Below are 14,087 nucleotides of genomic sequence, written 5' to 3' on the forward strand. Positions count from 1 at the left end.
ATCTGTCCAGGTTGCCAGCAATGTTGGCCACCCGAGGCCGATCCGTCGATCGTGGCTGGTCCCGACACCGCCATCCTCACTAAGGGAAACAGGTAGTGAAGCCTTACGGCTTCACTGCCCATTTCCTACTGTGCATGTGCGAGTCGCGCGGCTATTTGCGAATGGGAACACCGTCCAGAGTGTCCGAGAAGAGGCTTCGCGAGGAGGAGAACACAGAACCTCACCGCGGAAGAAGAAGAGGCAGATTATGATTATCTGCCTAGTAACAGACTTTTCTGGTAAGTATAAACATTTTTTTTTGCACCTTTTTAGCTATGTTTTTTTATTTTTTTGGGGGCTGGACCTCCACTTTAACCACTTAACCCCCGGACCATATTGCTGGACAAAGACCAGGCCACTTTTTGCGATTCGGCACTGCGTCGCTTTAACTGACAATTGCGCGGTCGTGCGACGTGACTCCCAAACAAAATTGTCGTCCTTTTTTTCCCCACAAATAGAGCTTTCTTTTGGTGGTATTTGATCACCTCTGCGGTTTTTAGTTTTTGCTCTATAAACAAAAATAGAGCGACAGTTTTGAAAAAAATTTATATTTTTTACTTTTTGCTATAATAAATATCCCCCAAAAATATCGAAAAAAAACAATTTTTTTCCTCAGTTTAGGTCGATACGTATTCTTCTACCTATTTTTCTAAAAAAAATCGAAATAGGCTTTTATTGATTGGTTTGCGCAAAAGTTACAGCGTTTACAAGAAAGGGCATAGTTTTATGGCATTTTTATTAATATATTTTTTTTACCAGTAATGGCGGCGATCAGTGATTTTTTTCGGTACTGCGACATTATGGCGGACACTTCGGACACTTTTGACACATTTTTGGGACCATTGGCATTTATATAGCGATCAGTGTTATAAAAATGCATTGTTTACAATAAAAATGTCACTGGCAGTGAAGGGGTTAACACTAGGGGGTGAGGAAGAGGTTAATCATGTTCCCTGGGTGTGTTCTAACTGTAGGGGGGGTGGGACTGACATGGGGAAATGACAAATCGCTGTTCATACATACATATGTCATAAGACTGCTACACTGTTGAGGATGGTATTTAGCAGTTTATATTTACTAAAATACAATTGTTTTAGTAACTATAACATGCTAAATGCTGTTTCTCATCAGCAGTATATAGCAGCCATTGTGATCTCTATCAGTGTCTGGTTAAAGCTCGTAGGAGGAGTTTTCATTCTGCTCTGACTGTCTTATGAGGCTGCAGGACCCCTTGACCCTCCGCCTGGACAGTGCTGATTGTCCCTGTGTTGATCACATGCACCCCCCCAAGAAAAAAACTATCTGGCAATACACAGCAAACTGAGCATGTGTAGAGTGCCCTCCAAAACTCTGTTCTATCAGCAGATCGATTGGGGACAGTGGAAGAAGGGGCGGAACAAAGAAGACAGGATCAAACAGCTTTTTTACACAATGAAGAGGATTAACGCTTTAGGTTCCACAGTGAAAATAACAAGCATGCTTTACCGCATATACAGATATTACTGATGTGGGTTTAGTGACACTTTAAAGGGGTTGTAAACCTTTGCTTTTTTTCACCTTAAAGGAACACTAAAGGTTCGTTTTTTATTAGATCAATTGATTGCTGTAAGCAAGAGCATTTAAATTTCACTTACCTCGTTTTTCCTTTTGACCTCCAAAATACAGTAATCCGGGTTTGAAAATGCCATTTCCTGTCACTCCTCTTCTTGCTTTCCACCAGCATCTGAGCTGTTTTGCATGGTGGAAAGCAGAATGTGCTCACCCCCTCCCTATGACTACAGCCCTGCGTGAAGATTCTCTCTTATCCCTCACAGGCATGGAGGCTAAGCCTAATGGGAACTGTAGTTCCCATTAGGCCGTGATGTAGCAAGAATGAATGCGCACCGCAAACCAGGAAGTCAGTGAGAATAACGATTCAGGAGTGACGGAGGTGAATAAAACAGTTCGATTTCAACAAGTATCAAACTAGTTATAATGCAAAACATTACTGTTTACTTTATCAGCTACTGTCAGACTTTAATTTAAGAGGAAAATATTTTTGTCTTTACAACTCCTTTAATGCATCTTTTGCATTAAGGTGAAAAAACACCTGGCAATCACCGGCCCCCCAGACCTCTTGTTTTATTCACCTGAGCCAGTTCACCTGCTCAGCGCGTCCCCGGCATCCTCATCGCCACGAGTCCTGCCGTTGATTGGATAGATTGATAGCAGCGCAGCTATTGGCTGCCGCTGCTGTCAATCACATTCAAAGACGCAGATTTTGGGGGGTGGGGCCGAGTCATACACTTGGCGTCTATGGACGCCGAGTGTATGACTCGGGGGCGTACCCGCAAGGTAACCTCCTAGGGAGAAAGCTTCTCCTAGGGGGTTATCTAATGCGGGGAGGAGCCGCGAGAGCCGCCGAGGGACCCCAGAAGAGGATGTTCGGGGCCACTCTGTGCAAAACCAGCTGCACAGTGGAGGTAAGTATGATATGTTTGTTATTTTAAACAAATAAAACAGGTCCCTTTAACTTTCTTCAAATACAATAGCAAAATGCTATACCTACCTGTATATATCATTGTGTACCCAAAACATGGTCTGTCTGTCTGTCTGTACTTCTATCTTTCTATCTACAGTATCAACATAAAATGCAAACAAGGTGTAAAATATGGATTGATACATATTTGCAAAAGCTTCCACCATTTCAGTTTCCGCTTTAACAGTAACTAAAAGATAAAATATACAGTAAATAGGAAATAGAAGTAATAAATAATGCACCAAATTCAGTCATTACTGTATACAGTATGAGGGGGAAAAAGTCAACTATTCGGACTGAACTTTGGCTGTTTGGGTGTTTGGACGAATGCCTGAACTTTGGCTCATTTTGCCCCTTGTTCAGCGGGAGCTGGAAATAATGTATAGAAGTGGTATTTCTAACGCTTCTATATATGACAGCTTCCCGCTCTCACTGGTTCCTAAGGAAGCTGTGGGTGCTTGCTCCTGCCGCGGCCCTAGGAACCATTGATGTCACAGTAAATGCCTTTTAAGCAAAAGGGACAGGTATAGCCAGGGTCGTCTTACTGAGCGGGCATGACAGGGCACAGACCGAGGGCCCCAGAGCCAGACAAATTGCCCCCCCAAGAATGTGGGTGAGAGAACAGGCAGGCCCGTGGATGAGAGAGCGGGCGGCTCCGTGGATGAGAGAGCAGGCGGCTCCGTGGATGAGAGAGTGGGCGGCTCCGTGGATGAGAGAGCAGGTGGCTCCGTGGGTGAGAGAGCGGGCGGCTCCGTGGATGAGAGAGCGGGTGGCTCCGTGGATGAGAGAGCGGGCGGCTCCGTTGATGAGAGAGTGGGCGGCTCCGTGGATGAGAGAGTGGGCGGCTCCGTGGATGAGAGAGTGGGCGGCTCGGTGGATGAGAGAGCAGGCGACTCCATGGATGAGAGAGTGGGCGGCTCTGTGGATGAGAAAGTGGGAGGCTCCGTGGGTGAGAGAGTGGGCGGCTCCGTGGATGAGAGAGTTGGCGGCTCCGTGGATGAGAGAGCGGGCGGCTCCGTGGATGAGAGAGCGGGCGGCTCCGTGGATGAGAGAGTGGGCGGCTCCGTGGATGAGAGAGCGGGCGGCTCCGTGGGTGAGAGAGCGGACGGCTTTGTGGATGAGAGAGCAGGCGGCTCCGTGGATGAGAGAGCAGGCGGCTCCGTGGATGAGAGAGTGGACGGCTCCGTGGATGAGAGAGTGGGCGGCTCCGTGGATGAGAGAGCAGGCGGCTCCGTGGGTGAGAGAGTGGGTAGCTCCGTGGATGAGAGAGCAGGCGGCTCCGTGGATGAGAGAGTGGGCGGCTCCGTGGATGAGAGAGTGGGCGGCTCCGTGGATGAGAGAGTGGGCGGCTCCGTGGATGAGAGAGTGGGCGGCTCCGTGGGTGAGAGAGCAGGCGGCTCCGTGGATGAGAGAGTGGGCGGCTCCGTGGATGAGAGTGGGCGGCTGGGCGGCTCGTGGGCGAGTAGACAGCTGGTCAATCAGGGAGCCGTCAGGTGGGGTAGCAGATAGATGACATCATCTCTCATCGCCCGACACCCTGCATCCCTGCAGCACAGTTCTGTCCTCACTGTGCAGGCAGCCGGGAAGCAGAGAGATGACATCATGACAACAGACCATTGACCGCTGAAAATTTACTAGCCTGCCATCCAACATTTGTTGGCCAAAAGTTGGACAACAATTGTCTGATGGAGTGTACTAACGGTCAGATTTTACAGGTATGCCCATGTGCCTGCCAGTGCCATTGTGTCGACGTACATCTGCGTGCGGCGGTCGGCAAGTGCTTAAGAACCAAGCCTCTTTTTGACACTTGTTGTTTAAAAGTTAAAATGTTGTTTTTTTTTCTAGAAAATTACTAATAATCCCCAAACATATTATATATTTTTTCTAATACCCTAGAGAATAAAATGGTGCTCGTTGCAATACTTTCAGTGACACCTTATTTGTGCAGCGAGCTTACAAGTGCACTTTCTTTTATAAAAAATACACTTTTTTTGAATAAAGAAATAAGACAACAGTAACGTTAGCCCAATTTTGTTTTATATTGTGAAAGATAATGTTACACCGAATAAACCGATACCCAACATGTCAGGCTTCAAAATCGCGCCCGCTCGTGGAATGGCGACAAACTTTTACCTTTAAAAATGTCCATAGGCGAAGTTTAAATAGGTTACCAGTTTTGAGTTAAGGAGCCTCCTCTAGGCTTAGGACTAAAATGATCGCTCTAACGATCGTGGCGATATCTCACATGTGTGGTTTGATCACTGTTTTTATATGCGGGCGCTGCTCACGTATGCGTTCGCTTCTGTGCGCGAGCTTGTCAGGACAGGGCGCTTTTATTTTAATTTAATTTTTTCTTATTTTACTTTTTACACTGTCTTTTAAACATGTAAACATCCCTTTAATAGAAAAAAAAGCATGACAGGACCTCTTAAATATGAGATCTGAGGTCAAAAAGATCTCAGATCTCATATTTACACTAATAGGTAGATTCAGGTACATCCGTGCAAACTTGCGGCGGCGTAGCTTAGCCTGTTTAGGCTACGCCGCCGTAAGTTAGCTAGGCAAGTACATGATTCTCAATGTACTTGCCTGCTAATATACGGCGGCGTAGCCTAAAGCGGGCGGGCGTAAGGGCGCCGAATTCAAATGTGTGGAAGGGGGCGTGTTTAATGTTAATCAGGCTTGACCTTATGTTTTTTACGTTTTTTTGTTACTGCGTATGCACCGGGCGCCTACATTTCCCAGTGTGCATTGCGGCTAAGTACGCCGCACGGGCCTATTGATTTTGACATGGACGTAAACAACGTAAATCCCGATTCACGGATGACTTACGCAAACGACGTAAAAATTTCGAAATTTCGACGCGGGAACGGCGGCCATACTTGACATTACTATTCCACTAGAGCCTAGCTCTAACTTTACGCGGCCTATCTCTTACGTAAACGGCGTAAAAGTACTGCATCGGCCGGGCGTACGTTCGTGAATCGGCGTATCTCCTCATTTACATATTCTATGCCGACCGCAATGGAAGCGCCACCTAGCGGCCATCCAAAATATTGCAATCTAAGATAGGACGGCACAAACCGTCGTATCTTAGATATGTTTAAGCGTATCTCTGTTTGAGCATACACTTAAACATAAGTTGGCGTAGATTCTGAGTTAGGTCGGCTTATCTCCTAACTCTTTCTGAATATACCTATAAATGTAAATGTCATTAGAATTTTTTTTTTCAATTCTCCTTTAACCACTTAAGGACCGCCGCACGACGATATACTTTGACAGAATGGCACGGCTGCGCACATGGACGTACAGGTACATCCCCTTACCCAGTACCCGATCGCCGCCGGTGTCCCGCGATCGGATCACAGGAGCTGAAGAACGGGGAGAGGTGAGTGTAAACAAACCTTCCCCGTTCTTCTCTGTGGCTTGTCACTGATCGTCTGTTCCCTGTCATAGGGAACGATGATCAGTGGCGTCACACGTCCAGCCACGCCCCCCTACAGTAAGAAACACACAATAGGACACACTTAACCCCTTTAGCGCGCCCTAGTGGTTAACCCCTTCACTGCCATTGTCATTTTCACAGTAATCAGTGCATTTTTATAGCACTTTTCGCTGAGAAAATGACAATGGTCCCAAAATTGTGTCAAAAGTGTCTGCCATAATGTCGCAGTCATGAAAAAAAATCGTTGATCGCCGCCATTATTAGTAAAAAATAAATTATTAATAAAAATGCCATAAAACTATCCCCTATTTTGTCAACGCTATAACTTTTTTTTACCAAAAATATGTAGAAGAATACATATTGGCCTAAACTGAGGAAATTTTTTTTTTTTTTTATATATTTTTGGGGGATATTTATTATAGCAAAATGTAAAAAATATTGATTTTGGGCCAGATTCACAAAGGAGATACGACGGAGTATCTCAGATACTCCGTCGTATCTCTCAGAGTATCTATGCGACTGATTCATAGAATCAGTTACGCATAGATAGCCCTAAGATCCGACAGGTGAAATTGTTTTACACTGTCGGATCTTAGGATGCAGTACCGCGGCCGCCGCTGGGGGGAGTTCGCGTCGTAAACCAGCGTCGGGTATGCAAATTAGGAGTTACGGCGATCCACAACGGTTTTTCGCGTTCGCTACGTCGCTGCTAGTCTAGTTTCCCGTCGCAAAGTTAGTCGTCGTTTTGGGTGCCCTAACTTTACACAGCACACGTATGTGCTGTATAATGTATGGCCGTCATTCCCGCGTCGAAATTTAAAAATTCACGTCGTTTGCGAAAGACGTTCGGGAATACGGAAGTACGCTACGCACGTCGCCGTTCGAAAAAATGACGTCAGTTCGCGCAAAGCACGGCGGGAATTTCGAAACGGAGCATGCGCAGTAGGTCCGGCGCGGGAGCGCGCCTAATTTAAATGGCACACGCCCCTTTAAATTACGCGGGCTTACGTCGGAGGCCGCCAGCATAGGTTTTCATTGCAAGTGCTTTGTGAATCAGGCACTTGCAATGAAAACTTGTGGCGGTGTAACGTATCTACGATACGTTACGCCGCCGCACTTCTACGTGAATCTGGCCCTTTGTTTTTAAATTGTCGCTCTATTTTTGTTTATAGCGCAAAAAAATTAAAACCGCAGAGGTAATCAAATACCACCAAAAGAAAGCTCTATTTGTGGGAAAAAAGGACGTCAATTTTTTTTGGGAGCCACGTCGCACGACCGTGCAATTGTCAGTTAAAGCGACGCAGTGCCGAATCGCAAAAAGGGGCAAGGTCCTTTAGCAACAAAATGGTCCGGGTCTTAAGTGGTTAAGAGCATTGGGCGGAAGTGACGTTTGACATTGCTTCCGCCTTCCAATGCTATGGACGAGCGGGGGCCATCTTCCCCTCACTCGGCATCCAGGCAGTGAGGTGACAAGACGTGTTCGTTTAATTGGCGGAGATGACCGGAAGGCGCCGCGGGAGGAGGTGGGCACCTTTCACGCCACCGATAAAAAGGATCTCACGGTGAATCCGCCGCAGAGACCACTTTTATCCTGCCGTTCCCAAAAATAATGGGGCTATGGCAGCTAGCTGCTGCAATAACAACGATAATTAGTGAGAAAGTACCGACGTACGGGTAATTTGATTTGCGTGAAGTGGTTAAACAAGCTGCATGGGGGACACAGACTGCAATGAAATCCTGACAGAGGCTCTAACCCCCTCACCACTCTACATATCTACATTTTTCCCTTTAGTTAAACTTTAGTTCCCCACCATGTATTCCTTTACATTAAAAAAAATACAGTGAAAAAGAAACAAATACATTTCGGGTAAATCTGTATGACAATTTTCTGATGCGTTACTCACCATAGATTTTCAAGTATAGAACTATAAGGCTTTGTGTATCTGTTTGTATCAATACTCTGTAATTTCCCTCGTCAGTTCTATCTAGGTTGGAGATCTGTAGAGATCCATTAGGGAAAGCTGTCACCCTACTCCAATGAAGAGGTCCAGGAATAAGTGGGATCTTATCACCAGGGGTATATGTAAGGATTTCATATTCTCTGTCTACGCTCGGTCCTTTATACCAAGTAAAAGTCTGAATTCTCCCAGTAATCCCAGTAGCACTCATAGTGACAGATCCCCCAGTGACCGGATTCTGAGGGATCAGCTGAACACTCATCATTCCACCGGACACATCCACCAACACACCGAGGAGAACTGCAAGAGAAAGTGACAGATAAGAAGATCAGCAATTGTATGTCTCAAATATAAAGTAATATAAAATTATAGTGTAACCAGTCCATTCACAGCTCACATGGGAAAAAGAGAAATACCTGTATATCTGTACTCTTCTGATTGGTCAACCAATACTGAGCTGTAATTTATAACACATTAGCAGAGGTGGCTCTAGGCTTTGCGAAGCCCCATGAAGGAAAAAATAATTCAAGGACAAGAGCTTGTTCCCCACAACCCTGGCCGGTGGTTGTGGGGGTCTGCGGGCAGGGGGTTTATCGGAATCTCAAAGCCCCCTTTAACAAGGTGGCCCCCAGATCCTGCTCTTTAATAACTAAGGGGCGGGGGCCACCCGGTGATGTCACCTGGTGAACCCACCCCTTTGTGACGACATTGACTGAGGGCATGCTGGGTCATTGACGTCACAAGGGGTGGTGTTATCAATATTCACTGGTTGTTAGGGACACTGGTGGCCCCGCTCCTGAGTCAGGGCTCTTACAACTGCCTGAGCACAGCGGCATTAAGGTCACCTGTCCCTCAAAACTGGGGTAATGCATTGGGTAAGTTAGGGTGCCGCGAGGCCCCGGTGAGTGTGAGGCCTTAGGCGACCGCCTAATTTGCCTAATTAAAGAGCCGCCTGTGCACATTAGAAAATAAAAATGTGAACATGGGAAACTAAAAAAAAAAAAAAAAGGATCTGCTTGTACAGAGATCCTGATGCACAGTAGCAATGAGCTGCACTGCCCATTGGTTCAGTTTGAGCGGAATTCAGAAAAGTTCAAAGATATTTGGATGCATAACCCAAAGCCTACTAAAATCAATGGGAGCCAAATCTTTCAAAATAAAAATACCCATTTTCTGATCTAAGGGCTGGTTCACACCAGATGCAGTCCAGTGAGTTTTTATTCTGCATCGAAAATGCATGGGCAGTGTTAAACATGGAATCTAATGGCACTAGTACAGTCAGTAAAAGTAGAACATGTTGCATTTTTTCTGTGTAGCATGGGCATTTTTGCCTTTTCAAATGTTATACTAGTGTTAATCCATGACTAATGTGATAAATTGGTGTTTGGCACCATCTAGTGGCAAAAACGTGAAATTGACTTAATTTATTTTCATTTTTCAAGAACATGGTGAGATATTTTGCAAATAACCTACCCATGAACCCTCAGGGCTGAAGTGCATGCTGGGTAGGAGATAAAAGGCCCTGTGGTGGCCATCTTGGGTCTTCTGGACGTGTGGCCTGCCTACAGTAGGGTGACCAGACATTCCCAGTTTCAGGGGACAGTCCCCTGATTGAGGACACTGTCCCTGGACCAAGTCTGTCCCTGGTTTTGTCCCCGGATTGGATTTAATAGGGGGCAGGGGCAATTTCTAAGACAGTCAGTGCAGAATTAAAATAAGAAATGAATATTACACCTCCCGCTCCGCCGTGCCTACTAGCTTAGGGGGTGTAATTTTTTCCCATTATCTGTGCCCCTTTCTGATGATCATGTGCTGGTCGGAGTGGAGGGAATATTTCTTCAGTTCCGGGCGCATGCCCATTCAGCTCCCCTTGCATGTTCTTCTGCCTTGGCTCAAATCCTGGCCAGCCACCTGCCTATCTCTTGCTTTCCCTGGCGGAGTGATCTTCTTCCGCTTTCCATCCAGTAGTAGCCGGGGGCCCAAAGAGTAAGGGCCCTTTCACACGGAGCGGATCAGTAATGTGTCCACTTTGCTCAGCGAGGATCCTCCGTAAAATCCCCACTGAGCTGGCAGCTGACAGGGCGGTCCCCGCACACTGTGCAGGGACCGCCCTGTGTTTCCTCCGCTCTCCCCTATGGGGGATCAGACGAACACGGACCGTATGTCCGTGTTCATCCGATCCTGTCCGGCAGACGGAAGAAAAATAGGATTTCTTCTGTCTGCAAATGCGGATCTTTGCGGAGGCGGACAAATTACGGGTGTCAGTGGATGTTCATCCGCTGACACCCGTAATCACATAGGGACCCATGTATGTTCCGTTTTCATGCCCCTAAGACTTGACAGGCTGTGAGGCGGGCGACGACGGGCAGAGAGTCGCTGATTGTTGCCATTACTAATAAAGAAAGAATATGTCCCCGTATTTCATTTTAAAAATCTGGTCACCTTAGCCTACAGGGAGCTGTGAGGAGGTGATCCAGAGAGCGTGGCCTACAACACTGTGGGGAGGAACATCCAGCGATCCTGTGTCACATCCCTGAGCTGAAGAGACAGAAGGACAGGATCAAGAAGGATCCAGAGACATCTGCGGGTTCCAGCCATCCAGTGAAGCTAAGCAGCGTGCTTGTGTTGACTGAAAGCAGGATCCAGGGACAGCCGGAGCGGAGGTTTCCAGTTCTTCCAGGCCCAGTATAGTGAACAGGGCAGCCACCCACAGTTGCTTGATACACTCTTATGGGCCGTACACACGACCGAACATGTCTGCTGAAACTGGTCCGCGGACCAGTTTCAGCAGACATGTTCGGTCGTGTGTAGGCCTGAGCGGACAGGATTCCAGCATACATTTGCCCGCCGGGCCTTTTTCCAGCGGGCAAATATTTCTGGACTTGTTTTAAAACAGCCCGCTGAAATCCTGCCCGCTCGGACATGTTCGGTCGTCTGTACAGACCTACCGTACATGTCCGAGCGCCCGCCATCCCTCGCATGCGTCGAATGACTTCGACGCATGCGTGGAAGCATTGAACTGGCAGGGCTGCCCACGTCGCCGCGTCATCGTCGCTGCGACGGCGCGGACACGCCCCGCGTATTGTTTACGCGCGGATTTCTGTATGATGGTGAGTACAGCCACCATACAGAAATCCCCGGGCAGACATGTACGGTGAAAACGGTCCGGCGGACCGGTTTCATCGTACATGTATGCTCGTCTGTACGCGGCCTTACATTAGACTTACTACCACAGTGTTGTTGGAACTTGTAGTTCCTTGGAGAAAACTTCATTAAGCTGAACTGAGTTACAAATAGGCCTAAGTTCCACACTGCTTTGGGGACTGATATTGTGAGATTAATAGGCAATTATACCGGGAGAAACAATAAGTGTGTCACAGCACTAGTTCAGTTCAATACAGTTACGTGTGTATAGGCCTCAAGTCTAATTGGAAGTATATTCCCAGGAAGGAGTGCACAGATACTTTGCACAATTAAAGTTACTGTTTTTTATTGTTCTACATTATTTCATTGATTAGAGAACCCTTTGGATTACAAATAAGTTAAAGTGCACCAACGTATCTACAATAGACTTCAGCACTGAGGAACTATCTGAAGTTATCTGGGCCAGGCCTAATTGAGATTACCAGCAACTGTACTTAAAGGAATTGCCCACTAGGGGGAGCTCGCGAGCATAGACTACTTATAGCTACTTGCAGATTTGATAACATTAACACTTTAGTTTTGCTCTTATTGACTCTTGCAAGGGCCCTTGCAGAGTCAGCTATATATATATATGTATATATTTGTAAACTGCTGTTTGCTCTTTTATCTTTTTTTTTCCCTTCCAAGTAAAGTTACCCTTGGTTTACTATATTGATTGTTTGAGGTGTGTTTGCTCCTGAGGACTGCATGCAGAAGAAGGTAACAACATTATTGCATGTCATTGTGTATTTTACATGTGTTATTGTGGTCCTAGCAAAATGTGGGACTCACAATACATTTGCATTTGCCTGTTGTGTCAAGGGAGGGTTCGAGCCACTTAAAGGGGCTGATAGGTCAGAGAGTAGACCCAAAACTAATCAGCAGCTCCTGCGGGAGTACCGCTACATCTGTATGGAATTTATCTGGAACGTGGGAAAGCGCATGAAAAACGCACTGGAACGCACATTTCCTCAACTAAAATTAAGAAAACAAAGAGGGAAAAACGCATCAAAAATGCATAAAAAAAACACTAGAATGCATCAAAAACACTCACACAGAAACGCATCTGTAATGTAGAAATTGTGTGTGAAAATCTATGATGTAAAGGTGCTTATCTAATGGTTTTAGTTAAATCTCTTTTCTTCTAATTTTAAAGAGTGGCCACGTGTCTTGTTCGACTCCCTTCTATGAAAAAGTGTTATACCTATTGTGGGGTCACCAGTACAGTATTTATAAATTGAAATTGTCATGGACCTTGGAGTGCTGGAGTGTTTCTACTTGAAATCCTAATTCATGTATTTCAGAAGATGGGACATTACTGACAGTTCATTGCAGGAGATACTGGACATATTACAAGTGGTTTATTTTGTCCTGACTAGGTCAATAGGACGATGACCCTTCAATGCTTAGCTCAGGCTATTGAAATGCTAAGTGGAGCCGGCTTGTGAAATACCCTTTTATTGTGTTCTGCAGGTGAATAGCTGTTGTCAGAGACGGGACGTCTCTGGGAGATAATTACCTCAACTAAATGTCTTTTAGAATGTGATTGAAGTTCATTGTATGTGTATTGTATAGTGGGGAATTGCAGACGAGACGCCTAGTCACCTCGTCAGGCTAAATGATTAGATAATTGGCTCATGTTAATTATTCTGATTGCTTCGTTGTACCTTATATAACGCTGTAATTACCTCTTCTATATGCGGAGCCAAGCTGTCTAGATAACGTATTCTGTTACAATTAGTAATTAACTTTACTGATGTCATTATCTAAAGAAATGTGTCTTGTCAGGGTCGGCACCAGAGTGTCTACCTAAAATCTGTATGGAAGCCCCAGTGTGTGAAAAGGGGGTGGAGATTTCATTGTTCTTTGATTGATGATAAGCTTGTAAACTGTATATAACCAGCAGAATGCTGCCATTAAAGAGAGTCCTGTTTGAACATACATACAGCCTGCCTGGTGTTTTATTCTAATGGATCCCGAACGGCACATAGCTGTAGTTCGGATCCCGGAGCCTTGGATGACCGAACCATCAGACGTTGCAATCTGCAAGCTGACTCAATAGTAGCAGAGGAGTGTCGGGAGAGCGGAAGCGAGCGAGCGTCTCATCACAGAAATCATATCCCCTCTCAAGCGTCTCTTCTCCAGAGAGAATAAGTTCAGTGCTCGCAACCTTTTCTCATAACTAATATCCTCCAGACCCTTTATTAGCTTTATTGCCCTTCTCTGGACTCTCTCCATTTCCAGTACATCCTTCCTGAGGACTGGTGCTCAGAACTGTACAGCAAACTCCAGTTGCAGCCGGACCAGAGTCTTGTAGATCAGTGCTTCCTCCCTCTGATGGAGACCCGTGCTGCTCATCGTCCACGATAGGCTTCCTTCTCCCCCAACCAGCAGGACTGAGAGTGTCAGCAGGCATCCACTCTCTCTTGGGCTATCACATTACAATTCTGTTTCCCCCCCTCGTCCTATCAGCATGCAGCTTTCACACTCCCTCCCTGTGATCACCATCGGCCTGACAGCCTCTACTATCACCCAGCTCCTTGGCCAAGAGAGGTGTGAGAAGTTACGTGCCCCCCCCCCAATGCCAGGATCAATACTGATGGATCCTGTGCCCTTTAGCAATATCAGATTGTTCGATCCTATACCTCAGTCTGTGAGCCCCTCATGATCAGTCCAGGAACTTTCATTGTTCATTTACTATTCCATCAAACAATTTAATTTCTATAAGCACCTGTTGTTGTTAAGGCATTCATTGTGCTTGACATTGGTGTATTGCTATCTGCAATGGCACTGCAGATGGAGAGGAAGTCAGAAGGAACAGGGTTCTTTGGTCATTTGGAAGCAATGTGATTGGATGCTGCTGTCCCATGTGACTCTGGCGACCATCTTGGGTCAGACAGAGTGTCAGGGCCTGAACTTGAACCTGGGACTAGGGTGACCACGT

General features: G+C 46.2%; 1 protein-coding gene across 1 annotated transcript in view; it reads right to left on the reverse strand.

The window, feature by feature from the left end:
• The window catches only part of LOC120916456 (carcinoembryonic antigen-related cell adhesion molecule 16-like), a 40,690-nt gene that overhangs the window by 18,886 nt on the left and 7,717 nt on the right, over positions 1–14,087 (reverse strand). Inside the window, exon 2 of the mRNA XM_040327430.1 lies at positions 7,907–8,260. Within this exon, the coding sequence (XP_040183364.1) occupies positions 7,907–8,260 (354 nt within the window). The remainder of the gene's footprint in view (positions 1–7,906; positions 8,261–14,087) is intronic.

The sequence above is a fragment of the Rana temporaria genome, chromosome 10 (assembly GCF_905171775.1).
Source record: "Rana temporaria chromosome 10, aRanTem1.1, whole genome shotgun sequence".
NCBI classification, from domain to species: domain Eukaryota; kingdom Metazoa; phylum Chordata; class Amphibia; order Anura; family Ranidae; genus Rana; species Rana temporaria.